At 55.0% G+C, this 26,125-nt stretch overlaps 2 protein-coding genes and 1 long non-coding RNA gene across 29 annotated transcripts in view; 1 reads left to right on the top strand and 2 right to left on the bottom strand.

Annotated features, from left to right (window-relative positions):
* Positions 1-613: 613 nt before the first annotated feature.
* LOC131506692 (uncharacterized) lies at positions 614-6,149 on the top strand. The gene is made up of 3 exons (XR_009259095.1): positions 614-840; positions 5,060-5,157; positions 5,900-6,149. It is a non-coding gene; the product is annotated as an uncharacterized LOC131506692 (long non-coding RNA).
* Positions 4,337-9,024, bottom strand: NKX6-3 (NK6 homeobox 3). The gene is made up of 3 exons (XM_058720574.1): positions 8,154-9,024; positions 6,042-6,211; positions 4,337-4,683 (listed from the first exon to the last, which is right to left on the bottom strand). The coding sequence occupies exons 1-3, from the start codon at positions 8,533-8,535 to the stop codon at positions 4,444-4,446; spliced, it is 792 nt and encodes a 263-aa protein (XP_058576557.1). The 5' UTR covers positions 8,536-9,024; the 3' UTR covers positions 4,337-4,443.
* Positions 9,025-13,206: 4,182 nt separating this feature from the next.
* ANK1 (ankyrin 1) overlaps positions 13,207-26,125 on the bottom strand; it is a 218,437-nt gene continuing 205,518 nt past the window's right edge. For 13 of the 27 annotated variants that reach the window (XM_058720545.1, XM_058720547.1, XM_058720546.1 and 10 more), the window contains 5 exons: positions 25,435-25,732; positions 21,270-21,353; positions 20,113-20,253; positions 19,720-19,853; positions 13,207-13,642 (listed from right to left, as the gene is read on the bottom strand). In XM_058720545.1, the coding sequence (XP_058576528.1) occupies positions 19,755-19,853; positions 20,113-20,253; positions 21,270-21,353; positions 25,435-25,732 (622 nt within the window). In that variant the 3' untranslated portion in view covers positions 13,207-13,642; positions 19,720-19,754. Of the gene's footprint in view, positions 13,643-19,719; positions 19,854-20,112; positions 20,254-21,269; positions 21,354-21,924; positions 22,382-25,434; positions 25,733-26,125 lie in introns of those variants that run through there. The other 14 variants (XM_058720550.1, XM_058720559.1, XM_058720561.1 and 11 more) reach the window with 6 other exon arrangements.

Here is a 26,125-nt window from a genome sequence, read left to right as displayed (position 1 = left end):
GCCAGCTAACATTTCTCTAAAAGCACTGTCTGTCCCTGAAGAAACACATCTATCTGCAAACTGAATTTGGCCCTCCACTTCCGGTAGCACCCTTCCTGGGAGTCCAGATCTCAGGCAGTTTGCCAGTAAATGAATCTAATCACACACAAGTCCTTCCATAGCTGCCCAGATAGCAGGTGACCGGCTGGGGCTGGATGACTGACAGGAGTATGTAGCTGGTCCCTTGTTGAGAAGACCTGCTTAGCGATGGCTCTGGCACTCCCTGGAGTCATGAATTTGAGGAGGAAGGAGAGAGCATGAGCAGACTCCTATTTCAGTGCCCAGGCTGTCCTGTGCATTGTATGTGATTTCTTCTAATCATCTCCTCAGCCTTGCAGAGTGGGTTGTCAGCCTCACCTTACAGATGAGGAAACCGGATTTCAAGAGCTTAACTAACTCGGTCACAATGACCTACCTACTGGTTGGTGACATGGGGACTGTCAGCTTCCAAAGCCCTCTTTGGATAATGTAACATGTACTGTTGAGTCACACTCATTAGCTCTGATCTCACAGAGCCCCTGCAAGGTCTGCATGATCATTCCTGTCTCACAGATGAGTATACAGAGGCCCAGAGGCTGAGCAACTCACCCCATGACATTGAGTGGTGGAGCCAGCATGTGGGCCCAGATGTAACTGAACACAGTCCCCTATGCTATGCTGCAAGAAAAGAGTCAGGTCAACTGGTGTCCAGCCTCAGCCCCACAGGTGGCTGGAGTATGAAGAGGGGTTACCAGGAGTGGGGTTCCAGGGCCCCATCTCGTTTTTAATCACAGTGATCAGGATGTGGCCATTCTCAACCTGGTAAGACACTCTCACCCTGCTACTTGTACCCAGCCCGGCTGAGACATGTCCTGTATGTGTCCTTCTAACTTTGGGGACCACAGGTAGGGCTGTGGCAGAATCTGTGCCTGCCTGTTAGAACCTACTGGGCTGCCCATCAGAGCAGGGCTCTGTGGCTATTGGGAGCATAGGATTTAATTTCTTTCTCCTTGTCTCATCCCTGAAGAGTTTGTGATGTTGATGCAAGAAGCACGAGTTTCTAAAATAACTGGATTTTTGTTTAACTCAGGATGTTCAAGAAATCCCTTTTGTAACTGGGTATCACGTGTCTAGGGCTTAGGATTTCTTTATGATACATGAAGTACCACAGCCTTGAGTTCTCCCCAGCAAGACACATGCGCGGGCATGTGCGCACAAGTGCGCGCGCGCACACACACACACACACACACACACACACACACACACATCTGCAGAGGACAAAACTTATTCCAAATTCCCCTCAGGAATCTGGGCCATCCAGCTTGGGCTATTCTCCCATTTCAAAGCAATGGGAGGCAGTACCTCTGCCTGGCTTGGTGCCCATGCTCAGGTGGCCCACGGAAGCAGGAATGAGGTAGGGGAGACGGCTGGAACGATGGAGGCTTTGAGCTAGAAAGTTCCAATGGCAGGCGTCCCAGAACTTCGAGATTGGAGAAGATTTTGATTAGCTCAGCAAATGTCTCCCGGGGCTGCAGGGGCTGGGTGGGGTGGGCGGTAGGGAGGGAACACATTCCCCAGGCTTGACTTAATACTGAACCCAGACAATTTGAATCAGACATGAAAGAATTACAGTGATCAGAGAGCCGTTAGGATTATAATTTGCTTACCAAAAAAAGCAAACCAGCACAATGTTTTGGGTCACTGGCTTCTTCCTCCCCACCTGCTTCATGACTTCGCACCGGGATTAGGTTGGCGGCCACTTCCAGCCTGCAGGCCCTGCACTCTCCTCAAAGTGCTCAGGAAACTGTGCTGTGCCTGGCTCCTGGGGTCCGCGGCAGTTTTCGTTTTGGGGTCTGTGCTGAGTGAATCCTCGGGTCCTCCCAGGGTGCCATCGTGCCTGCCGCAGCCTGGCTGCAGGGCCCCACTCAGGACACATGTGCCAGTGGAGGGCTCCTCAACGCAGCCTGTGGCCAGGAGCACACAGAGATGGTGCTCAGTTCTTAGAAGCTGCCTTGCTTCCTTCCCACCTCATGTCGAGGGACACTGAGCGTGGGCATCATTCTGGACTGAGGGTTAGGGCTTAAAAGCATTATGTTCTTGTCAGTAACGCCCGGTCTCTGGGTCCATTAGGGTTACTACAAAAGGTTAGAGCCTCAGTTTCCCAGAGGTCCTAGCTGAGGTCTTCCTCCTATTCTCGCTCCCACTCCAAGCTGATTCCACTAACCAGAGTCTCCGGCCCGGCGGGGGTGGGGGGGGGGGGCAAGGGACTTGGGACTGCAGAGAGGCAGATGACTAGCTACCCGGGCAGTTGTGGGTGTTTGCATGGATCATTAAAGTTGGAAGGGTCCTGGGGCGCCTGGGTGGCGCAGTCGGTTAAGCCTCCGACTTCAGCCAGGTCACGATCTCGCGGTCCGTGAGTTCGAGCCCCGCGTCAGGCTCTGGGCCAATGGCTCGGAGCCTGGAGCCTGTTTCCGATTCTGTGTCTCCCTCTCTCTCTGCCCCTCCCCCGTTCAGGCTCTGTCTCTCTCTGTCCCAAAAATAAATAAAAAACATTGAAAAAAAAAAAATTAAAAAAAAAAAAAGTTGGAAGGGTCCTGAAAGCCCACCTCGTTTTAGTCTCTCGCGTTATAGGCTTTGTGAAAAGGCTTTGAAGGGCTGCGCCTGGGGCAGCCTTAGAATCAACCCTCAGGTTGCTTTGTCCCCCTTCTGTGACTTGGCTTAGATCACTTCTGAGCCTCAGTTTCCTCATTCATGTAATGAGGCTACGCTAATGCCTACCTCCTGGGTTTCTTGTGAGGGCAAATGATGTAATCGGGCCTTCGATGTGGGAGAAATTAGTAGGTAGGTGTTCAGTTTATGTCAGTGCTTCTGTTCTCTTCCCCTTGATCTTTTCCTCATGGAACCTAGTTCCTCAAACAGTTCATTTCTCCCCGAGAGGCTATGAATTCCAGGAGGCCAGGAACTCCATTAAAGTCTTGGGTTCCCCCCACCCCCACCCCCGCACTTATGACAGTGCCTGGCATTGACCAATGAGATTCCCAATTGACCGGTGTTGTGCAAGGGAGCAGGCAGCCCTGCCTTCAGGGAGGAGGGCCCCTCACAGCTGGCTTGGCTGGGACTCCGCGGCCGGTTTCACAGAAGCACACGAGCCACGGGGAGGTTTCTGGGACTTTAATTTTTACTCTTTATTTTTTAAAAGCCAGTAAAGATGGGCAAACGCTCGGTCCCTTTTGGGCTGCACTCCTCCCCGCCCGCCTCCCCCAGCCCCTCCCACCTGCCGGCTGCTCAGCATCACCTGGGCTGAAAAACACCACCCCGCTGGACAGTGCCCTCCACTGCGCAGGCTCCAGCGCCTGCCGCGGGGCGGTCTCAGGAAAGGAAGGGCCCGGGGCCGGGGAGAGGTGGGGTGGTCCTGCAGCCCCTCCCTGCAGGGGCCTCTCCCTTCCTGCGTGGGGTACCCCAGTTGGAGAAGCCGGGGGTTCTGAAGTCCCTTCCAGCCCTGCCATCCCTTCCCTCTCCGCAGGTGATCTTGCCCTTGTATCAGCACCGAGGGCAGCCCAAGGGGGCGGCTCTGGGGTGCAGCACCGACCCCTAGGATTCTCTCAACTTTTCTCTGCCTCTTCCTCTCTCTTTCCCAGCCGGGGTGGTGGGGGTGGGGTGGGGGTGGGGTTCTAGTCGCTCCCTCTTCTGGGGGAATCCCCACTGAGGGCAGAGTGGACAAAGGAGACCAGGAGAACCTTTCCCTCCAGGGGTGTGATCCTTGAGTTAGGATGTCAGAGGCGTTTCTTCTTCGCTGGGACCCACTTCCCCTCCCGGAGGTGGATTTCCTCCAGTCCAGGTCCTGTATTTAGTTCTGGCCTCTCAAGTGGGATCCTTCCTGTGCCAAGGTCTGAGGAGGGAATCCTGACGTGCTATCTTTTCTTCTGCAGTCGGCCAGTAGCCCATCTGGACCCAGCACCCTGGTCTCCCAACTCCGAGGGCAGAAGGGAGACCTCTGCCCAGGCCTACTGCCTCCCTGGGGGTGCCCCCCCCAACCCCCCCCCGCCCCGCCAGCCGAATCACAGTGGCACGTCTGGGACCCCACAGCCAGTTTCCTCGCTCTGGAGCCAGGTCGCTTCCATTCACCTGTGCGCTCACGAGTTTGCGGGGTTGGCAGGTCAAGGCCTGGGCCCCCAGAGGTGCAGAAAGGCCCAGAGGTGCCAGAGCTCGGGCCGCGTTTGTACCTCCCTCCTCCCTCAGCTAGACCGGCCCCCTTCACCACCACCTCCGCCCCCGGTCCTCCCCCTTCTCTCCCTCCCCCCCCACTCCACGTCGGCGCCGGGGGAGCCCTCGGCCCTGGGACCCCCCACCCCACCCGCAGGGCAGGGGAGGGGCTGCGGTCGGGCCTCCTCTGAGACGCGGGGGTGGGGGCGGGCGAGGGGGGCGTCACACGCTGTGCGCGCCCAGGCTGAGCACCGAGAAGGCGGCACGGTGCTTGCGCAGCAGCAGCCGGATCTTCTCGTCGTCCGAGTCGGGGTCCAGCGGCTTGTTGTACTCGTCGTCTTCGTTCTCCGAGGCCGCGCGCTCCCCGCCCGCGCCTGCACCGCCCGGGGCCCGAGGCGTGGAGGACGAGGGCTCCAGCGCGCTCTTCTTCCGCCACTTGGTCCTTCGGTTCTGGAACCACACCTGGGAGGAGAAGGAGCCCGAGCGTCGTGCGCACACAGCACACACAGGGTCCCCCTCCAGGAGGTGACTCCACTCAGCGGCAAGGACATTCGATCCTTATTTTTATAGTATAGTAAAATAAATGGCTCAGTAAAAGAACAGGTTGTAATATTCACACCGTTTTCAGCAGCCCTTTCTGTTAAGCTCTAGCCCTCCCTGCGGTGTATTTTCCTTCTCCTTTGCCACGCGGGGCACTTGGATGGAAGAAGCCGAAATGGCCAGGCATTCAGTAGGTGCTCAAAAGTCATCCCTTCTTCAGTTTCATAGACCCTCACTGAACTTCCTGAATAATTTCTCTCTAATTACAAAAATAACATATTTTCATTGCTTACAATAGTTGAAGAGTGCAAAAAAGTACCTACAGAAGCAGAAAAATGCGCAAGAAGACCACATTTTTCTCTCCGCTTCCATTCAACAGACCAGGAGGCTGCAGAAGTAGGTGACTGGAGATGCTAGTGGAACCCAGACCTGGGGCCCAACCTGCCCCTGTACTTCCCTCCTCTACCCTTGAATTCGTCACCATGTCACAGCGTGGAGCAGTTGTGACATATCTCAAAGCTTTCTTTTTGGGGGAGCCCCCACCCAAAGTCTCTCAGGAGAGATCTAACATCAAAGTTGCCCTCTGGGAGCCTGGTGGCAGGAGCCTGTTTACTGACTTCAGACTCTGTGGCACGTATTGTGAGCATGGCCACTGCATCTGGCTCGGAGGCTTCCTACACCAGATATCCCATCTGAGCTTCATTTGGGTGGCCCTGGGAGGAGGCGTTATCTTTATTGGGAAACCAAGGCCAGCTCCTTCTGCTAGCCAATGCAGCAAGACCAAATCCAGCCCTAACATGGCTCAGAGGCTGACTCCTGATCTGGGCCAGAGGCTGCCATCAGGTCTTGAAATTTCTTCTGGTCAATGCAGTGCAGAGGACGGGAAAGCATTAGGTTGGTGCCCCTTGGATCTGGGCTTGATCCCCAACTCTGCACTTAACAGCCAGGTGACCTTGAGCAAGGGGCTCAGCTGAGATAGTTTCTTCATGTGTAAAGTGGGTAAGAAAACCTACATCAAGGGTGATTTATGGATTAAATGGGGTCCTACACTCAAGGCTCTCATAACAGAGAGCAGTATTGACAGCTTTTTTTTTTTTTTTTTTTTTTTTTTGGTGATGGTAATTATCACCATCTCCAGGGTTAGGTGGGCAGGCAGTGCCCAAACAGCAGGAGAGCCAGGAGTTGCTGGGAGAGTGAGGCTGCCTCTCTTCCACTCTGTGGCATCCTGTCCTGGCAGGCTGCTCCCTGCAAGGCAGACACCTTCTCCCACACAGACTCACCTTGACCTGCGACTCGGTCATCCCCAGTGAGTATGCCAGCCGTGCCCTCTCAGGGCCAGCCAGGTACTTGGTCTGTTCAAAGGTCTTCTCCAGGGCAAAGATCTGATGTCCCGTGAAGGTGGGCCGGGTGTGCTTTTTCTTGTGGATGCTGTCGCTCAGGGGGTCCGGGGCTGGCGGGAGGGAGAAAGTATGTGGTTAGTGGGATGAGCAGGGGTCCCAGCCCTGTCCTGAATCTCCCACTGGGCAAGCTCTTTCGCAGAGAAGCCACTGAGATTGTGGGGGCGTCGTGACACTACTAACCAAGCAGCATTCCTGGCGTTCTGACAATAGTGACTGTGGCCTCTGCTGTGTCTGGATGGATAGGGACCTCCAGAGGGCACCTGCCCCAGTCTATAGCATCTTAGGGGACAGAGGGAGCTTAAAACCTGCCCTGGTCTCATTCCTTGCTGTGTAATGTTTTCACTACTCAATAGGACTTTCTTCCCAGTCTCAGCAACACCAGGAAAGAGACCAGGCACCTTCCACCAACAATCGGGGCCCCAGGGGGTCTGGGAATTCCTCACTCCCTAATTCCCTGCTCTGGAGATCCCATTTTCTAGGTTTCTGAGAAAACCAAAGCCTTAAGCCCCAAGTTACTGCTCTCCCTTGTCATCAGGCCTAGAAGTCATGTGGCCTCAACCACACCTGAAGAGTTTGTAAGGAGGCTCAAGCCCCTGACCCCACCCAGCTAGGGCAGCTGTTCAGGCAGGAGCTGGGCTGGAGGGCTTCCGGGCTCAGGGGAAGCAGAAGGCCCACCTGTCGGGCCTTGTTCAGTGCAGCCCGACAGCCCATGTCACGTCTCCTCATGTTACAGGTGGGGAAACTGAGGCACCAAAGGGGGAAGAGACCTCCCAAGAGACCATCATCTGCAGTTCTCTCTCTCTTTGTGTTAATTCAACCACTGACTCAGATATTTTCCTGTGTGTGGCTATGCACTTGGGATTGAAGAGTAGGGATGTGGAGAGACAGTGTGTGGTGGGGGGAGGGGACGATGGAGGTGTGAGGGACGGAGGCCTAAAGTATCCCCGAAACCACTTCCAAGAGATGAGGTCTTCGCCCGCATGGAGCTCTCCATGTTTCAGGTTGAGTCAGAGGTGGGTGGTCAGGCAGTGTGACCGCCTGGAGAGGCATAGCAGATGGGGAGGCCGGTGCCCTTTGGTGGGGAGGGGGGTTCCTTGGTGGGCCCCAAGCTTCTACTGCAGTGGGGCAGCCCCGGCGTTAGAGAGAAGTGCAGGTTCCCTCCGCCTCTGCCCCTGCCTGATCCTGGCTGGGCCTCCGTGGCCCAAAGATGGCTCCTTCAGCCACCGTCACCCTCCCTGCCTCCCAGGTGAGCCTCACCTGCCTGTGCACGACCTGCCACCCCCTCCTGGCCCTGACTGGCATCGCGGGGGCCCTGCACCAGTCCTCTGAAAACAGGTCTGCGGATGGCAGGGCAAGGAGACCCCCCACAACAACTAGAGCCAAGTCTGGCTTGACTCAGCGCCTGATCCTGGAGTCTGGGCTGTTCTCGCTGCTCCTGTTGACATAAGCCCTGTGGAGGATGGTTGGAAGCTGGCCCCCTTGAACACAGGCAAGACCAAGATGGGGTCAGAGTGCAGCCTGTGTCCCTGAATGGTGTCAGGGCATGCGTGGGCTCTCTGGGAAGGTGATGCTGCAGCAGCTTCTCACTGGGGACTGCACTTGCTTGCTTTGGATGAAGAAGTGACATGGGCTCCCAGTGGGAGAAGGAAGGTGAGCTACCAGCCGGACCCTGCACAGGGCAAATGTAGGCTATCTGGCCTTCTCCAGACCTGGAGACCCCCAGGTTCCCTAGGAGGGCGGCTGAGACAGCAGCTGGTAAGGGTGGGGGTGAGGGGTGTGGCACCTGCCAGGAGGGGGTGGGCTAGGGAGGGGACAAGTCATTCCTGCACTGAGGTGGGATGTGGATCCAGCTGTCTGACGGCTGAGGAGAGGTGGACAGCAGGTATAGACCACCCCGTGAGTGTTCCCTGCCCACACCTCCTCCTGCCCTGATCCTGCGGTGCCCACCGCCTGCCTGCCCGGGGTGGGGGTGGAGCCTTGCCCTGTACTCACTGTTGCCGCACTGCCGCCCGCCTCGCCAGTCCTGGCCCGTGTCCGCCCAGCAGTTCCGGGTCCGGGTGGGGTACTCACTGCCAGCTTTGGGAAAATTCCCCACCTGGGGTCCATAGTAGACCCCCTGGGAGCCAAGTCCACCAAAGCCTGCCACGTGAGGGTAGCTGGAGAGGAGGCCGCTGTTCGGCGTGGCCACAGGTCTGCTCAGGATGTCTGTGATCCCATGGGGGGTCCCGGCGGCCAGCTGGGGGCCCAGCCCCGGAGGGCTGAGCTTGTAGAAGGAGTTCTGCACCGAGTACTGGCACACGGGGGCCTTCATCTCCGAGAACTGGGCCAGTGGCGTGTTGTTCAGCAGGAATGTGCCCTGCAGGTTGGACTCCATGATCTTCGGGTTGGGGTGAGGGGAGGTGAGAAGCCCAAATCCAGGCCCCTAAAGCCAGAGACCCCAAGCTCTGACCCAGAAGCCCATGGCAGGTTTGAAAGGTCAAAAGCGGCCGAGCCCCAGATTGCCCTCCCACCTAAGATATCTGGCCCAGCCCTGGCCTGGGGACCTGGCACCTGCGTCAGCTCCTCGGAAGTCAGGTGCTCCTGGGGCAGGTGAGAGGCCTCACCAGCGCCCCTTCCCTCTCTGTCTGTCTGTCCTGGAGAAAGGCGGCTCCCCACGCCTCAGCTCAGACCCCTTCTCTGCCTCTGAGTCTGGGGACCCTCCATGAGAAGTTTTAAGTTCAGAGAAGCAACATTTCCCTGATAAAGATATGGCCCATTAGAATACAGACCAGAGACTGGCTGAGCTATGAGAGGCGCGGCGCCATTGGTCGAAACCCACACGGGCCTCACATTGGCTTTTCCAAGACAAATTGCACTTTGAAAGATTGACTGTAAAATCAGCCAGGGTGTGTGTGTGTGTGTGAGAGAGAGAGAGAGAGAGAGAGAGAGAGAGAGAGAGAATGAGCTCTGGAAGCTCTGTTCATTCTCAGAGGGTCTTTCTGCTCCTGATCCCCCAAGTCAGCTCCTGGCCCCCCAAGTCCAGCTTCTAGGAAAAAGTGGCTGTGGGGGGCCTAGGGCTCCTGAGGCAGCTGGAAATCCCAGTTCCAGCAGCTGCTCCCCTGAGGGTGAGGAGGCCAGGCTCAGGGGTCGCTGTCCTGGGGTACACGAGCCCCTTTACATGCAGATGCCCAAGCCACTGCAGAGTGTGGAGTCTGAGTGTGGATGCTTCTCTTCCCTCCTCCGAGCTGGAACGGGTAAGTGGGGAGGCTGGGCTTTGGGGTGGTGGGGGGTGGGGGTGTGAAGTTCTGTGGCCCGCCTGAGAGCCTGGCAGTGGGGGTCTGCCAGGCAGATTGGGGCAGGCGGTGGGAGTGGAGCAGCACTGCATGTGTATTCTCTTCCCACCTCTGCCTCCGAGCAGCCTTCCCTGATTCCCTCTGTCATCCCATCTTCCTCCTCCAAGGAATCACCTGTGCATCTGCTGGAGCTATGGCCATGCTCTGTCTGGCTTGGCACCTGGGTTGGAAAGCTTTGGTGGCTGAGATGGCTGTTGATTCAGTGGCGGGTCTCCGTTGCAGGCACTTTGTTAGTGCTCAGTCACTATTGGATGGATGGGACTAGGCTGAGTTGCAGAGCACCCATATGTCTTTTATTCTAATGAATTTTTATAATACACAAGGCTCTACTGGGGGCTACCATACATTGTACAAACAGGGAAACCAAGGTAAATACCCAGTTGTTTCTGTATGGGGCAGCATCCTTTCTTGTGGTCCTTGTGGTGGTTGTTGTTTTGTTTTTTGTTTGTTTTTAGTAGAAACTAACATGCCACTGGTCTGAACATTTAAAATGACAGGAAAATAGTGATTGCCAGATAGATTAGATAGACTTCTGTCCCTTCTCTGCCTGGCAGTTCCAAATCCTTTCCTGATCAGGCCGTGGGCTCCTTGGTTCTCTCACCACCCCCTGGTCCCACTTTGGCAGGTGGGACCTGCCTACGAAAGATCTCACACAGGCTATGGAGGTTATTTCTCTGGAAGTTTAGACTAAAAACAAGAAACAAGGATCTTATTCATCTGAGTTGGCTGTGTTACCAAGCTGCCTGGAGTTCAGGGAAACTTTAATTCCCATTCCCAGCGTTGCTGCCTGGCCCCACCCAGACAACTGTGATCCTGAAAATGTGATTTTGAAAACCCTCTGCATGATGCGGTGGCACAGTCGGCTGGTCCCTTGGCCTGGGTGGCTTTTCTGATACTGAGAGAGAAGCTACAGATTCAGAGCGAGGGCTGGCAGTGCTCCTAGGACCCTGTGACTGTGACTTGGTCACCCCCTAATGATGGGAACGTATGAGGAAGAAAAGCTACAGCAAACGATTTGATCCTTATTTACTGCCAAGCTTGCCAAAGGCTTCGTGTTTGGGAATCCCAGGATGACAAAATGAAGAGACTTTAGCAATTTTTTTAATCCATTCCCCCATTTGACAGATGAGAAAACTGAGGCCAGCTTGGTGACCAGCCTTGCTTGAAGTGTTAGGAACTAGTTAGGAACAGGACGATTTTCTTAAAAGCTCTTGAACTTTGGTGGCATTGAGTGCAGGGGCCAGATCCCTTCACAGGGGGGTCCTGGGGGAGTCCCCCTTAGTGCATGCCAGCTGTGGGGTCAGCCATGCACCCTGGGAGTTTGTGGTATCCGCCTCCATCTACTTTGGACTTGCCCCCATCTCAGGGTAATGCTTAGGAGACAGAATTCTGTTCTTTCAGCTCCAGGGGTTTGAAGCCTCTGGGCTTCTCCCAGAGTGGGCGGTTCTGATGGAGGAGCTGCCCAGGTATCCAGGGAGTGGGCACCTCCCCGAGATGCAGGTCTCTCTGATGACTGATCCCACCCCCAGACTCCTTCGGGGCCCCAACCCAGGCTTCACTCCTGTCCCAGCACCTCAAATTCCCCCAGGACGAGCCGGGAAGGAGAGATAGAGCCCTGTGCCATGAGTCAATTTCTTTATTAATTTTGACATTTGTTCAGCTGGTGTAGGGAGAATGGTCTATACATCAGAGTGGGGGGGGGGGTTCTCTCCCCATAACAGAGCATTTGGGAGGGAGTCAAGAAAAGAGTCATTTTCATAACAATTAAAAAAAGGTAATTCCAAAACTTCTAAAAAGCGTCTAATGTGCAGACTGCAGCATTCTCTAGGCATCGTGTGGAGACCCCAAACTCCTCCCCTAACAGCTCCTACTAGCAACTGGAGCGCGCAGCCATGCCGCCGAGGGCCTGGGGCCGGCGGGCCAAGCAGCCATGCCAGACGCAGCGGAAGATGCCAAAGCATAGCCTGGAGCCGCGGGGCCCACGCTGGGCTCTACGAGGGGCCACGGGGGGCGGGGGACGGGGACGGCGGCCTGCGGGGGACGGCGCGGGATCGAGGACTGGAGGCGAGCCCTGCGCCTGTCTTCCCGGGGCGGGCGGGCGCCCGGCCGACGCGGAGAAGCGCCGCGCTCCTGCGCCCCGCCGCGGGGTCGAAGGCGTGGGGCGCCGGGGCCGCGCCTCCCGGGACACAGCCCTCGGCGCACGCTTGGCGCCCCCTGCGCCCGGGCCGCCCCTCCGAAAGCAAAACGCAAGCCGCCCGGTCCAAGCGGAGCGCCTCGGCCGGCCCCGGGCGCGTGGGGCCTGCGGCCTCCGCCGGGAGACCTGTGCGCTGGTGACAGGCACCAGGGCCGTGGGGGCTCGGTCGTGAGGGAGCTTCTGTGCTACTTGGAAGGTTTGATGTGTCTGAGGACACCTCAGAGGAGAGGCAGGGAGGAAGGTGACAGGACGTCCACAAACAAAGGCTCTTGTGAGCGAGAAGAGCCTGCCAGTCTCTCTCCGGGCCCTAGAGGGCGCCCGCCGCGCAGGGCGGGGCGGATTGTGCTGATTCGGGCCTCGCTCTGCCAGAGGCTCTAGTGTATCTTTAAGGCTCTTCCCTGGTGGCACCGAGGCGAGGAACAGCCAGCTGTCTGCTTCCTTCCTGCTCTGACCGAGGGCCTGGCCTAGGAGGAGCTCCGTCCTAGCCCGGGGCCTCCAGGTGGCCAGCTGCTCTCTCCTCCTCCGGCTCTCCTCCCCCTGGGCCCGTGGTCAGGAGTGGGCCCCTCGCCCACCTCTCCGAGTGGGGCAGAGGGGCTTGGTCAGAGTGGGGGCACTGAGGCTGTCCGGCCTAGGCCCCCCATCCTGTGGGCTGCCTGGACTTAGAGCACCAAGTTGGCTCTGGGAGACCTTGGGGGTGGTGGCTGACTTCTAAGAACTGGCAGATACATTCAACTAGCCCTACTCCCTTCCTCTTTCACTGAAAGACAGGCTGTAGCTCCTTCTCCTGCAGCCTGGAGAAGTCCTCAGGAGCTGAGCTGTTAGTGCTTTGTACATACTGCTAAAGTGTTTCTATTGGTTTGCATAGTATTTATTGTTTTTCATATACACAAGGCTGATTACTGTACAGTTTACACTTTGAACACAGACTATGATATAAGTGCTTGAAGATATAGAAAACCTCCTCTCTATTGAACATGCTGGTGCAATCCTGGGACAGCCACCGGCCCGCCCCCAGCTGAGAGAGAAGACCCTTGCAGATGGGGCACTGGCTCCCTTTGAGCCCTACAGCTAAGCCTGGGGGTCCTCGCCTCTGATTCTTAAGTCCCTAACACAAGGAACCCTGAATGCACTCTAAAAGTAATGATTTTCCATTGGAAGATGATTAATACTGAGACTGGCAGAGAGAGAGAGAGAGAGAGAGAGAGAGAGAGAGAGAGACAACATAAAAAAAATTCCAGTTTATCCACAGGAGAGTCTATACAGCTTCGGACGTCACAGTAAAATCTGTGTGTATACTGAGGAGAGGGAAGAGGTGCTTGTGTGTGTGTGTGCGTGTGCCTATGTGTGTGTCCTGAATGTCATATAGAGCTTTCTGGGAGGAGCGGCCCCCTGGGGAGGCGGAGGGGACATCACAAATGGAATGGAGGTGTGTGGCGGTGGGGAAGGCTGGCAGGTGGGGACATGGGATTAAGGTGCCAAACTGATTTTGTGCCTTTTTTTTTTCTTTCCAGAAAAGAAATTCCATGGAATTCCACATGGATTTCCTACAGATGAGGTTGAAAAAAAAAGTACCCTGTAACAAGTCAAAATTAAAATGATTTAAAAAAATATATCATCCCCAGCCACAAAAGAGCCCTTGTTCACTTTTGCGTTCATGTGCTCTCTCGAGCTCGTTTTCTATCACTCTCTCTCTCTCTCCCCCCCCCTTCTTGAGGCATTTGTCCTGATTCCCAACAGAGATCCATCGTTGCTAGAGGCAGGATTGAGGACTGTAGGTCATGCGTCTACAGTCGGCCGTTCATGCGAATAGGAGACTAAAGGAAGTCCCTTACAGAGATCATGCCGTTAGCCTAGAGGAACAGTGTGCCACTCCTGCAGCCCTCTGCTCCAGCTCTCCTCCTGTGTGCATGGCAGAGTGTGTGTGAAGTTCAAGGGTTGGGTGTCGAGGTGTGATCCTGAGGGACACAAAGAGAGAAAGAGTTACTTAGAATGTAAAGATGCAGCTCCCAGCAAAACCCCCAAATGCTGAATATTGTGCTGGCTGCTTAGGCAGGGTCAGATTCAGGAGAAGCGGCCAGCCACCCCCAGCAAGGCAATGCGGTGAAAGGCGTTGAGCTCAGAGCCCCTGACCTTCCTGAAATACCAGCCTGCCTACTCCCACTCCCCAGCCCAGAGGCTGCCTCTTAGGCGTGGTTGCCCAAGCCTGCCCTGGTCCCCTGCCAAGTGGGCGAGCTCCCCAGAAAGCCCTCCTGTGTGTGTGCTCTGTGCCTCGGAGAGGAGGCAGAAGGCTCCCATGCCCACAGTCGCCTGGAGAGAAATCCCCATGAGTAGATCCTTGTCCCTAGGAAAGGGGCCAAATTCATAAGCCAGGGCTTCTGCTAAAGAGGGTAGCGAGCCGTGCCCTCCACATTTTCAGTCCAGTTCAGCCAACACGCGTTGATGTCTGTAAGTGCCAGTCCTGGGGACCCAGAGATGGAGCAGACATGAGCCTCAGGAGCTCACGGCCCCAAGGGATGACAGTCTACAAGCTTTCACTGTCAAGTGCCTCTGGCTCCACTCCCCATGCCCCTCGGATGGACCAGCTCTGCAGCGGCAAAAGAGATCTTTGAAAAAACAGGTGCGTTCTCCCTAGGATATCATGTATCTTAGGCTGGTGGACAGCAGCTCTGCCTGCAGAGTGAAGTCCCAATTCTGCAGCCCGGGATTCACAAGGAGACACCACTCCTGCCACCCCATGGCGCCTCCTCTTCCAACCTGGGGTGAGAACTCCGTGTTTCCAAGACTGGCCACTCAGGATTCTGTCTGTGGGACCTTGGGATGGATGGCGAAAAGGAGCACACATAAATAAGGCGGAGCTGATCATCTCCTGGGCAGGGTAGGAAGTGACAGAGAAAGGCAGGAACTCATTCTGCGGCAGAGCTGTCCCCAGACAGGGAGCTGCCCTGGACGCTACAGGTGATGTGGTTAGGGAGGAAGCTGGAGGCGGTCAAGGTGAACTCAACCCTGAGTGGTTCTCCAGGGATAGGAGGGATAGGTTCCATGCCAGAGGCTGCTACAAAGCAGAACAGCAGGCCTTCTAACGCTGTGGCTCCAAAGCACTGTCACCCTGGAGGGCAAGACTCTTCCACCACTGCCTGGGCTTCCCTGTCGGCCAAGCTGGTCTCCTCAGAGCCCTCCAAACCTACAGTGCCCTGCAGCTTCCTGCCTAGTTCGAGCCTCATGGATGCCATCTAGTTCCCTCTCTGCTGAAGCTCTGCTGACCGCCTTCAAGACCTCTCCTCCAGGGAGCCTCCCTGATAACTCCAGCACCTTCTCATTTCTCTCCCCTCAGCTCTGGAAGCTCCCCACTGCCTCTGCTACCTTTTATTCAGAGAGATCACAGGGTGTAGTGGTTAAGAGCAGGAACTTTGAAGCCAGCCAGGTTGCCTGAGTTCATATCCTGTCACTGCCAATTTCCTTGGTCATGTTACTTGCACTCTCTGTGACTCAGTTTCCTCTGCTATAAAATGAGGGCAATAATAGAATGTACCTCATTAGATTGTGGTGATGTTTCAAAGAGCTACAAAATGCTTGGGACAGTGTATGTAGATGTCAACCCTGACTAGGCTCTCTGGAAATGCCGCTGTCTTCGTGCTCTTTCCTGGGTCACAACTGCAGCATCTCCCTGGCTGGGGTAGAAACACTCTGAGGATAAAGGCCAGGCCTTACCCTTCCCAGTGGTTTGTCCCCTAGCATCACCCCAGTGCTAAGCACGCCTCAAACAAGAGACATCTTAAAGTCTTGAGCCTAGGGAAAACAGCTTACCACTTCCACTTTTCTGCCCAGACACAGAGCAGAGGAGACAGGTGAGGCCTTAGAGATGATTCTATGGCAAATGCTCATCTAGTCTTTGGGTAAACTGAGACTCCGGGAGGAGCAGTGAGGGGGCAAGCGGGAGTACCCAGTGGTGGCAGGCGGTAGGACTGGAAGGCAAGTCTCCTGGCTGTGCCCTGGACCTTCCACTGCCCTGCACCTCTTGTTCCAGGGGTGCCCGAGGGAAAGGTCTCACCTTCTAGAGCGCAGAAAACAGCCCCTGCCCACTCCCAGTGACAGTGCTGCTCAGTGCCTGTCCCAGTCCATCTGCCCCCACCCTACCCAGTGTCTGTGGCCCTCCCCTCCAGCTTCCCCAGCCCCAGACTCATACCCCTGCAATGGCTAGGGAGTAGGGTGGACTGTAACTTAAAACAGCAAAATGAAACATGACCCTTTGCCTTCCTGCCCCTTTGGCCATTGAGATTGCTAATTGCTTAACTTTTAAACTTCCTAAAACACTCTACTGTCAGAACTAACACAAGTTCTTGCAACCACAGTGTCTGAATGGAAAGCGTCTCTTAAAAAAAAAGAAGAGGGGAGCCTGGGTGGCTCAGCCCGTGAAGCATCCAACTCTTGATTTCCGCTCTGGTCATGATCTGTTTGTGGGTTTGAGCCCTGCATCGGGCTCTGTGCTGACAGTGCAGAGCCTCCCTGGGATTCTCTCTCTCTCCCTTTCTCTCTGCCCCTCCCCTGCTGACTCTCTCAAAATGAATAAACTTAAAAAAAAAAAAAAAGGAAAACAAGAAAAAGCAGCAGCCGTGTGCCACAGCTTCCTGAGAGTCCCAGAAGCCAGAGCCACACAGACACAGAGGAATGCCAAGCCCCGGTGCCTGCCCAGGATGCGGGCAGCCCAGAGTGCTACGGGCTGCCCCTGCACAGCCTTCCAGCCACCCATGCCACACTGTTGCTCTCGCACAACTGACACCCAATTCTTGGACCTACATACTTGGGCACAAAGCAAAACCCACTAGCTGCTACTGTCACGCACAGTCAGGCCTTAACTCCACAGTAGTTCTGTGGCTTCTTACCCACCTCCAGGAAGCAGCCCCCTCCACCTGCCAGGCCTTAGATACAGAATCCTTCTCAAGATGGGAGTGACTGGGGGGAATCAGATGGGTAAGGGGGGGTTGATTCAGGTCTCACCTGGAATGGGGGTGTTCTGCTATCTTTGAACAAACTATAAACCATCATTCCTTTCAGCCCATTTTTCAATATCATACCTACAACTGTGCTGCATCACCTCTAGGAGATTTGGAAGGAAAACCAAAACTGGTCAGATCTCATTCTTCCATACACATAAAAATTACTTGAGAAGTTTGACACAGAATCCTGAGTTCCAGGATTTTAATTCAGTAGGTCAGGGGCAGGACTGGGAATGCACGTTTTAACCTGCCTCTCAGATGATGGTGACGCAGGATGTCGGTGACACTTTGAGACACGGTTGGGTGTACATTTGACAATGTATATGGCCTTTCACAAACATGAAAGGCCCCCTCCATCATGGTCACCATCCTACGAGAGAAGAGTGGCATCACTACTATGCTGTGGCTAAGGAAGCCAAGGTGTGGCGAGACCGGCTGACCTGCTACGTCATGCTACGGTCCCGTCTGCACTGACTGAGCGCAGGTGTCCTTCACCCTTCACGACAGCCTGCCCAGCTGCCATGACTATTTCTAAACCTTTCTACTGAGGTGAAAGGGACTATGTGCAATCTCCCTCATGGGGGTGGAGGCTCAGGACAGTCAAATGACTAATGCAAGGCATCGGACCTGGAGAAACAGGATGAGTCAGGCCGTGAATCTAGACTCCTAAGTCCCAGCTTTCACTCTCTCTGATACAAAGAGTCAGTTCTTGCCATTTGCAGTGGTCATGTTCCAGAAAGTTGCCAATACTGATCCACCGCTCTCAAGGAAAATGCCTAGTTAGGTTCCTGTGAACCTCTAGTGGCCACATCTTTGTTAGACAATGAATACGTAACCTTGATTTATGCTTCTGTATAGGCACCTTATTTAATACATATTGTTGATTCCTTAACGTTGAACTCACCACCAAAACAGTGCTCTAACTCACGGCCAGTGAATCCTATCTAACGTACGTCTTTGTCCCTGTAGGGCACATCACAGCCTTCTTGCTCTTAGGAAGACCATTTTAAACAGCTCTTAGGAGCCATTTTAAACAGCAAAATCAACAACAAGCACAAAAATGCAAAAAACATGGCACTCAACAACAGCCTGCAAAAAGGACACCCGTTCATAGCATGAGAGCTCCATTAGGGGGGCAGACTGGCGTCTTGTTCGCCCTCAGCTGGGAACGTGCGCCAGGGCGACTCCAATTTCTTGCCACGGTGTGTGTGTCTGTGAGCGACCGTGAAAGCACCGTGAGTGTGGGTTTGGGGGTTGCCATAAATATTCGCCAGTAGGCAAATTTGCCAGTGTGGAATCCACGAGTCCCAAGGGCTGATGGTACATGCATGTGAGTGGGTGGCAGTAAGTACTGAGGGTCAGCAGACCGTCTGCCCTTCAACGTCTGCTCTGCAGCCCTAGTCTTGCTGGGGCCGGGGGTGGGGGGGGCACTGCAGGCCACTTGGGACCTGGGCAGGAGCCTGACTCCACACTGGCTCCCTCCCCACTGTCCCCACCCAAACTTCCCTCACCCGTTCTTAGCAGAGGCCCCGGCACTGTGCTGGAGCCAGGCTGCCCGGGTCTCCTGACACCCACGTGCAGTGGTACAGAACCGTATCTCCTTTGGGAGTTTCAGCCACCCTTGCAGATCATGTACAGAAAATTAAAATGAAGAAATCTTAGGCTCCTCCCCTCCCCCTAAAAACCGGAGCCAAACGGAAGCTGAAAGGTAAGGCCACTGCTGCCGCCACTACCATAGAGAAAACAAGGCACAAGAGGACACTTCCTTCCACTCTCCGCTCCTTCAAATTATTTGTACTTTTGTATCCTTTCCGGGGCTCATCACGGCTAATCCACTAAGCCAGCAGCCTGGTGGGACCCCCTCGGCAGTGCCAGGGTTAACACTGTGACCTCCTTAAGCTGCTGAGGAGTCAGGTCTAATTTTATCCTATAACTGGATCTGTAGTCCTCTTTTTTTGCCCAAGTGCTGAGGTGTGTTGGGAAGCCCAGAGCCAGCACTTCTGGCAGCTTGGGAGGCAGTGGCCCTGCTTTTTGCTGAATGCAGAAAGCCAGAGCCTGCTTTCCTCTTGGCCCAGAGCCACCACACCCTGGGGGTTGAAATAGCAAGAGGCTGGTTAGTGCTGTGCTGGGGCCAGAACGCTTCCTTGCTTCCTGCCGACTCCCACCCCGATGCATCCTGTACTGAGCTGCCCCGAGCTGGGCACAGCAAACGGCCTCGGGGCAGCTCAGTACAGGATCCCTCAGGGAGGACGGAGGTCAGAGCTGGCCGCTGAAGCCCCCAGCACCGCACGGGCCCACTGGAGAGCCTTCGCTGCAGCGTCTTCATGGCCCTCCCTCATTGCAAATCACCGCACACCCCTGCTCCTCAGCCACACATGCTCACGCACGCCATGCACCCATCCCTGACAACCCTCCTAACTGGCTGGGAGATCGCCATCCACCCCCCGGGCCTGTTTGCTTCACCCTTTCCTAGAAAGCAACAGAGCGACGTGTCTCAAGAAACATCACAGAGAACTGGTGCCTTGGGTTCACAGGATTTTTGACGGGTTCCAGGTTCAAGAGTCAGTGTTGTTCTAGGTCTATCACTGCTGGAGCTCTTCCTGCAGACTTGCGTTGAAATGGCATAGCCTAGGCAGACTCTGCTGTGCTCCCCGAGACCTGTCCCCCCTCCTCCAGATCCCCATAGCTTGGCTTTCAGGATAATATCAGCTACTGAGATTTACTGAGTGCTTTCACTCATCAAGGCATTTTTTCAAATCTGTATTCTTTGCACCCCCAGAGAGGTAATCAGCAGATGGTATTGTTTGCTGTTTTCTTGAGGAGGACAGGGATTCAGAGACACAGTTAGTAGGTTGGGAAACGAGAATCTGTGTCTCGAGGCCACAGCACCACTGTTCCTCCTGCATCATGCTGGGGGTGGCAGAGGGGTGAGCTCCCCTGCTGAAGGGGGAGACATGAGCAAGTGAGCAGCCATTCTCAGGACCAGCCACTCCACGGGGACCAGGCCATGCAGAAAGGATGCAGAAAGACAGTGTTACCTCCAAAGAGGCCATTTGAGGGGAGGGGCTAGAGATCACTGCTTGCCCCTTTTCAGGCTGGCCCGCTTCACTATCTGAGCCCCCTTCCTGCTCTCTATCAGGTCCGGCTGCAGGCTACTCCCTTTCAGCTCCACCTGGAGACAGTAGCAGAGACAGAACGCAGGACAGATCACACAGAGAGACAGGCAGAAAGCAGGCATGAGAACGACAGCACTTCCGGCAGCCGTGGAAACCCTGCCTGCCCTGGAGGACAGAGGCACAGGGGAGACCAGAGGAGGTGAGCATGGTGCAGACTGGAGCCCAGAGAGGGCGGGTGCACAGGTGAGCAGTTGGGAGAGGTGACAGGCGCTCAGAAGGGCGAGAGCCTCCGGGAGGCTGCAGCCGCCGCAGTACCTTGGCATGTGTCATAAAGTAATCAATATCAGCTTCCATCTCACTAGGGTCCTCCAGGGGCCCCTCAGCAATCACCTCCTCATGCTCCTGGGTGTCATCAGCACCAGATGAGTCTATCTGCCGAACAACTTTGCGAATGATCTGGAAGAGAGAGGGAAGGGAGAAAAGGCCCGTGAAGCCATTGAAACAGAGGATGAGAAGAGCAGGTCCCCAGGAGTGAGATCTGGGGGACAGGCAGCCTTTGTCCTTTGTCCTAAGGTGCCCTTCCGTGAGTGGCCAAGAATGGGGACTGGTCTGTGACCACCCCCCCACCCCCATCACTGTATGGAAAACAGGCTCTGGGCAGCCTCAGAGGGGCTAGAATTTGCAAATGGGTCTTAGCCGATTTCATTAATGATCAGAGTTTGCCTCTCCATATTGTTGGAAGGTCATGCTGTCTTCCGTGCATTGTGAGCTCCTGAGGGCAAAGCGTATTTCCTTTTCATCTATGGTATTCCATGCAATTATGTTCCCTTATTCAGTCACCTGAATATTCCAACACTGTTTCCTCTGCACCTCCCATGTACTGGGACTGGGAGATGAAAACAAAATAAGACACGGTCCCTGTCTGCATGAAGCACACTTTGTAAGAGGAAAGATGGCCACCTGAGTGGTCTTGCTTCAATAGCGGGAGCAGCACCACAGTGGAAACCCATACAAGGTCTTCCCTTTGCTCCTCCTCTCCCTTCTGCCCATGCCTATTATGGTGCCCAAAACCTGACAGGCAAAATCAGGTCTACTGAACTAAAATCTGCTACCCATTCAATGCACCTCCACAGCCCTTTTGGTTTCGCAGGCCCATGGTAGTTCGGGGCCACCACCTTTCTGTCTTACAGCTGTTTTCAGGGCTAGACGTTGCTGGACTAGGTTTGGGCTGTTCCATGGAGCCTGGTCCTTCTGGAACAAAGTAGCAGGAGCTGAATTCAGGCTGAATCAGTAAAGTAGCTTTGAGGAATGTCATGCCGGACCTCAGAAGACCAGAGCTCCCGGCACCTGAACCTGTCTCTTTGGAGCCATGTTTACCCTCTGTTAGGGCAGCAGCGAGAAGCTGGGAGGTGAGTCCAGCACCATCTAGCCCCCCTGTGTCTCTCCAGCTCAGGAGGACTCTGTGCACCCACCTTCTTGGTGACAATGTTGCCCTGCTCATCTGTGAACTGTTCCTCTGTCACCTGCTCCCCTGGAATACTCTGAAACTCATTCCCCTAGGATTGGAGAAAAGGAGAAAATTCAGTATTAGTAAGCGGGTAGTCTGGGAAAGAGGTGGCAGATGAAGAAAAGAGTGGGAGCCAGCAGCCACAGGCAGACAAATCCCCACCGCGGCAGGAAACTCCAGCTCAGCAAGTGGTGGCACACAAACCAAGAGCTCCAAGCGCGAGTGGTGCCCCTGGGGGCCGTGGGGCCCGAAGATGGGATGGAGCCCCAAGCTTGCGAGATTGATACCCTAAACAGGGAGCAGGCAAAACCGGGCTGGTTACATAAGTTTTACAGAGGAGGCCCTGAGGCAGGAAGCGAGGCACCTAATTTCGATTTCGACAGCACTTTCCGGTGTAGAAAGCCCTTCCACAGACACTGAGGCCGGGAGTGTGGCCTCCCAAGTCCCGGAGCTGAGCCTCCGGTGCAACCGCGGCGCAGTGGGCTGTGCAGAATCCGCACCCAGACCCGCTCCTGCGGCAGCGCCCAGCCCCTGACGTGGGGTCTCGCACCGCCCCCCAGCTGCTGCCCGCGCACATGGCAGTGCCGTGCCCTCAGCCCTGCCTCCTGCCTGGTGGTTACCTTCAGGAAAACCCGACGCCGGACCACCCTCGTGGAGATGGTCTCCTCGTCGTCACTCACGCCCTCGCTCTCCCCCAGCTCCTTGTCCAGCTCCTGGTGGATGTGCTTCAGCACAAAGCACAGGGAGCCCTTGACAATGTGCATCACGTTCTGACAGCTGACCAGAAAGAAGCCCAGGAGCACTAGGGTGACCAGGAGCTGGGTGATGAAAGTCCACATCCTCACCTCCTCAGCAGCTGGGCCCTCCAGGGACTAGCAGGACTAGGGGTCCGGCCACTGTGGGGGCCCAGTCTCTCATTCTCCTCTGGGACTCCTGAGTGCCCCTGGGGCCCCTTCCATTCTCTCTCCGCAGGAGACTGGACGGCCCCTCACCACAACTGCCCTGCTGAGTGCCCTCCTGCTGAGCTGCCCTAGGCTCTGCCCTCACGCCTGGGTGACATCAGGCCTCGATAATTTTAGCTCCCCAAACCAGCTGCTGGGGCTGTCCAACTGGGCTAGAAGGGAGCTGGCAGGTGCGCCTGTCCTGGGCACTGAAAGCGCATGTCAAAGTCACTCTGTGAGTGACTGGTGCCCCACCCTGTGCTCTTGCCCTCCAGGCCTATGCGAACTACAGGCAGTGCTGCCCAGGAACATGTTCTCTTTCGGGGACTCCAGGAAAGGTGTTCGAGAACATGGCTACTTGTGTGTTTCCCTGGTCTGTTACTGCCGTGATGAGAACGGAGTTCACCCCCATGCGCAGGGATGGGACTGGCTAATACCCTGGACAGACAGTTAGGGGTTTCTTTCAAAAATAGCCCTGGGACGAGTGATTTGCTCAGGCCTAGCCAAATTAGCCCAGTGGGGTCCACACTGTTGGTGGGGTCCCCTGGAAGCCCTTGCAGTTCCCATCAGCCCCGAGGGCCCTCTGCACTCCCCGCCCCCTTTACCGGGCACAGCAACCCTAAACGTAAGCGTGTAACTGGTGTGTCTATTTAAGGCCTGTCCTCAAAGGCTCTTCCCAATGCCGGGCTGTCAACGCCCACGAGCAGGAACCATGCGCTTTAAGCTTGTCTTTACAGAGCTGATTCACAAATGCAGAGGGCAGCAGCTGCCGCAGAGAGGAATTTCACTTTCGGGATCAAGCTGTTCCTCTTTGAGTAACAGGGAACAAAGATCTGGGACACAGCCAGCTGACCCTGCAACTCCCTCACTGTAAGGGCTTGGGAAACCTGGGTACCTTCTCTGGGCCTCAGTTTCCTCCTTCTGTAAAACAGGGACGACTAGGAGTGAGTACTGCTGGCAGGCAGGATTCTACGCGCATTTCATACACTAACCCAGTTAAGCCTTCCGACGACCCTGCCATTTTTCCATTTTACACAGAGGAAATAGAGGCACAGAGAGGTTAAATAACTTGCCTGGTCAAAGAGTAAGGAAATGACTCAAGTTTCAAACTCCCATCACTACACAATACTGCCTTGTTTCAACAAGGAAGCACCTGGAAAAAATAAAAGCCCATGGCACATGCAAAGGAGCTGGGCACTGGAGGGCATTCACTGTTAGCCCAGATAAGAGTCCAACTTCAGATATTTCCATCTGGGGTCTCAGAGGAGAATGTCCTACAGTCATCTCAGGCTTGCCTTCCTGGCTCCAAATTGGAGGGCATCTCTCTGTCAGTGTTTCCAGAGACTTACTGGAAATACTAGTAAATGGGCTCTTTGGAAACCCTTGCCTTCAATGGGCCTCATTATCATCTCTGGGGTCCCATCAGATGACGAGGACAACAGCTCACCCACAACATCCAATCCTGTCCTAGATTTGGAAGGCATCAGGCCTGGGGGCCCTTCATAGCCACTCATTCTGACTGGGAAACGGGATCCGGACTCCCCTGGCCCTGACACTGGTTCACTGTGTGACCCTGGAGAAGCTTCTCTGGAACCTCAGTTTCCTCAATGATAAATGAGGCAGTTGGACCCTATGACCTAGAAGGTTTCTCTCATGATCCCCTAGAGTGCCCTTGCTTTTTCCCCAGTCCTCCCATGACCAAAGGCTGACTGCAGAGGGGCCATGCATAAGAAGGCTCCTGGCATCCTTCTGTTTCCCAAGGATTCAGGATCATAGACCCAGTTAAGAGCACCCATGCTCTCAGCCCAGTGCTTGCTATTAGGAGCAGTAGAAGTGCCAAAGGCTAGCCTGATGGCCAAGAATGCACAGGGTGGTCTGGGGTTAAAAATGGACACAGCTGCCTATCTTGTCCAAGTCACATACTTGGAGGGAAGTATCTAAATAAAACCATATTGGATTCCTAGCAGTTCTTTGCAGCCAGCAGCCCAGCATTATTGTGCAGCTAACCTGGTCGTGGGGGCCCCAAGGTGCCTGCTAGGGCTCAGGTTCAGGTAGGGCAGAGAGAGAAGAGAAAGCAGCAGAGGGGAGAGAGAAGAGGAAAGGGCTCCCAAATGAGGAAACGGTGCTGACTGAACCATAAGAAACCAAATGAGACGCAGAACACATCATTTATGCACACGCTAAAAATGCATATGCACGGAATGGCCATGCAGATTTTATAAAAGAGCATACATTAAAAAGGCACGGCTTAATAAGGTATCTGGGATTTGTTTCAAAATAATATGTTGGGGGAGAGAAAAGTGGAGAAGGTATAGATGAAACAAGATTGGCCATAACTGGGTAACTGTACAGCCTGGGTGGAGTGTGCATGCAAATTAATATGCTATTCTGTTTTTGTATTTATTTGCGATTTTTCAAAATAAAAAATTTTTCCAAAAACACATTAAAATGGATGTCTACGGGAGTGGGAATGTTGGGGGGCAAGAATGTGAAAGGGGAGTGAAGCTAAAGCAAACAGATAATAAGTACAGCAGGGCAAACCCAAACAGAGGAGGGAGGCCTGAGGTAGGCAGAGACCAGAAGTCAGGAGCGAGGCCAGCAGGCCTCTCCTGGTCCACCTGAGGAGCCCCCGACAGGATCACAGAACTCCTGAGCCAGTGCACCTTGGTGGTAATCCATTCACTCCTCCTTTACCAATGAGGAAACCCAGATGCCAAGAAGAGAGTGGCTTGTCCGTGGCCACACTGACCATGGTGGGACCAGAGTCAGTCTAACACTCAGGTCTCTCTGCTCTACACCCTTCCTAAAACACACCACGGAAAAAGAAAACAAACAAAAACCATGGCTTGGGAATCGGCCAGACCTAACTGCAAAGCCTCTCTCATCCTGTGACCTTGGACAAGCGGCTCGACCGTCAGCTGCCACATGGGAATGACAACAGAGACCCGAGGCAGTGTGAGCATGACATCATAGGCCGTGTGCCTGGGATGCCCCGTGAATGTTACTTCCTTCCCTCAGCAGAGACCGGGGCTTTGTATCCTTGCTTCTAGAGAAAGTGAAGTCACAGCCACAACTTTTAAAGAAAGGAAGCATGCTTGGCCTAGGGCTTGATAGAATGAGAGGCTGCCCTGGGCCTCAGGCCCCTCCAGTGCTGGCAGGCATCAGCAGGTGCCTCTGTGGGCGTCTCACCTCTGCCATCTGGGAGAAAGTGCTCCGAGCCTCCTGCACCCACTCCTGGTGGCTTTGTCGTCTCCGTTCCCTGTCGGCCTGCAGGCTCTCAGCCTCTGGCTGCTCCTCCCAAATGTGCTCAGTTGCAGACATCAGGACCTTCTCATACTCCTGAGATCCACTGGGCTCCAGCTCTTTGATGGTGGTGACAGTACTCTGGAATGAGTGTGGGCCACGTACGACCTCCTCTTGCCAGGAACTTTGTGCAGCATCTTGTAGGTATGAGACAATGGAGCCTTCTTCCTCCCAGTCCTGCAATCTGGGGTCCAGGAAGAGAGAAAGGGCACTGGGTCGCCCTTCAGTCTCTGGCCGCTCAGATACCCTCCCCCTCCAGAGCGCTGGCTCCACGTCCCATACTGCACACCCGAGGGACAGGACTGCATGAGCAATTACACATAGTCAGCACATAGCTGACTGCCCTGTCCAGAGAGGCACAAGTGGCCCATTCCTGCTGTCCAGGTGGAGAGGGCCACGGGTACCAGTGCCACTGGCCCATCCCTTTAAGTGGCTGGCTTTTCACCCTGGGCTCCTGAGGCACTTGGCTCACACTGATGGCTGTCACCCAGGTCTCCATGCCCATCACCTCCTCTGCCTCCCTCCAGCCCTCCAGGCCACCTGCACTCCACAGTCCTTATCCCAGTGCTCATCCAAT

Source organism: Neofelis nebulosa, chromosome 3, assembly GCF_028018385.1.
Source record: "Neofelis nebulosa isolate mNeoNeb1 chromosome 3, mNeoNeb1.pri, whole genome shotgun sequence".
NCBI lineage: Eukaryota > Metazoa > Chordata > Mammalia > Carnivora > Felidae > Neofelis > Neofelis nebulosa.
Note: the sequence above shows the minus strand (reverse complement) of the source record. Positions and strands in the feature narration are given on the sequence as shown.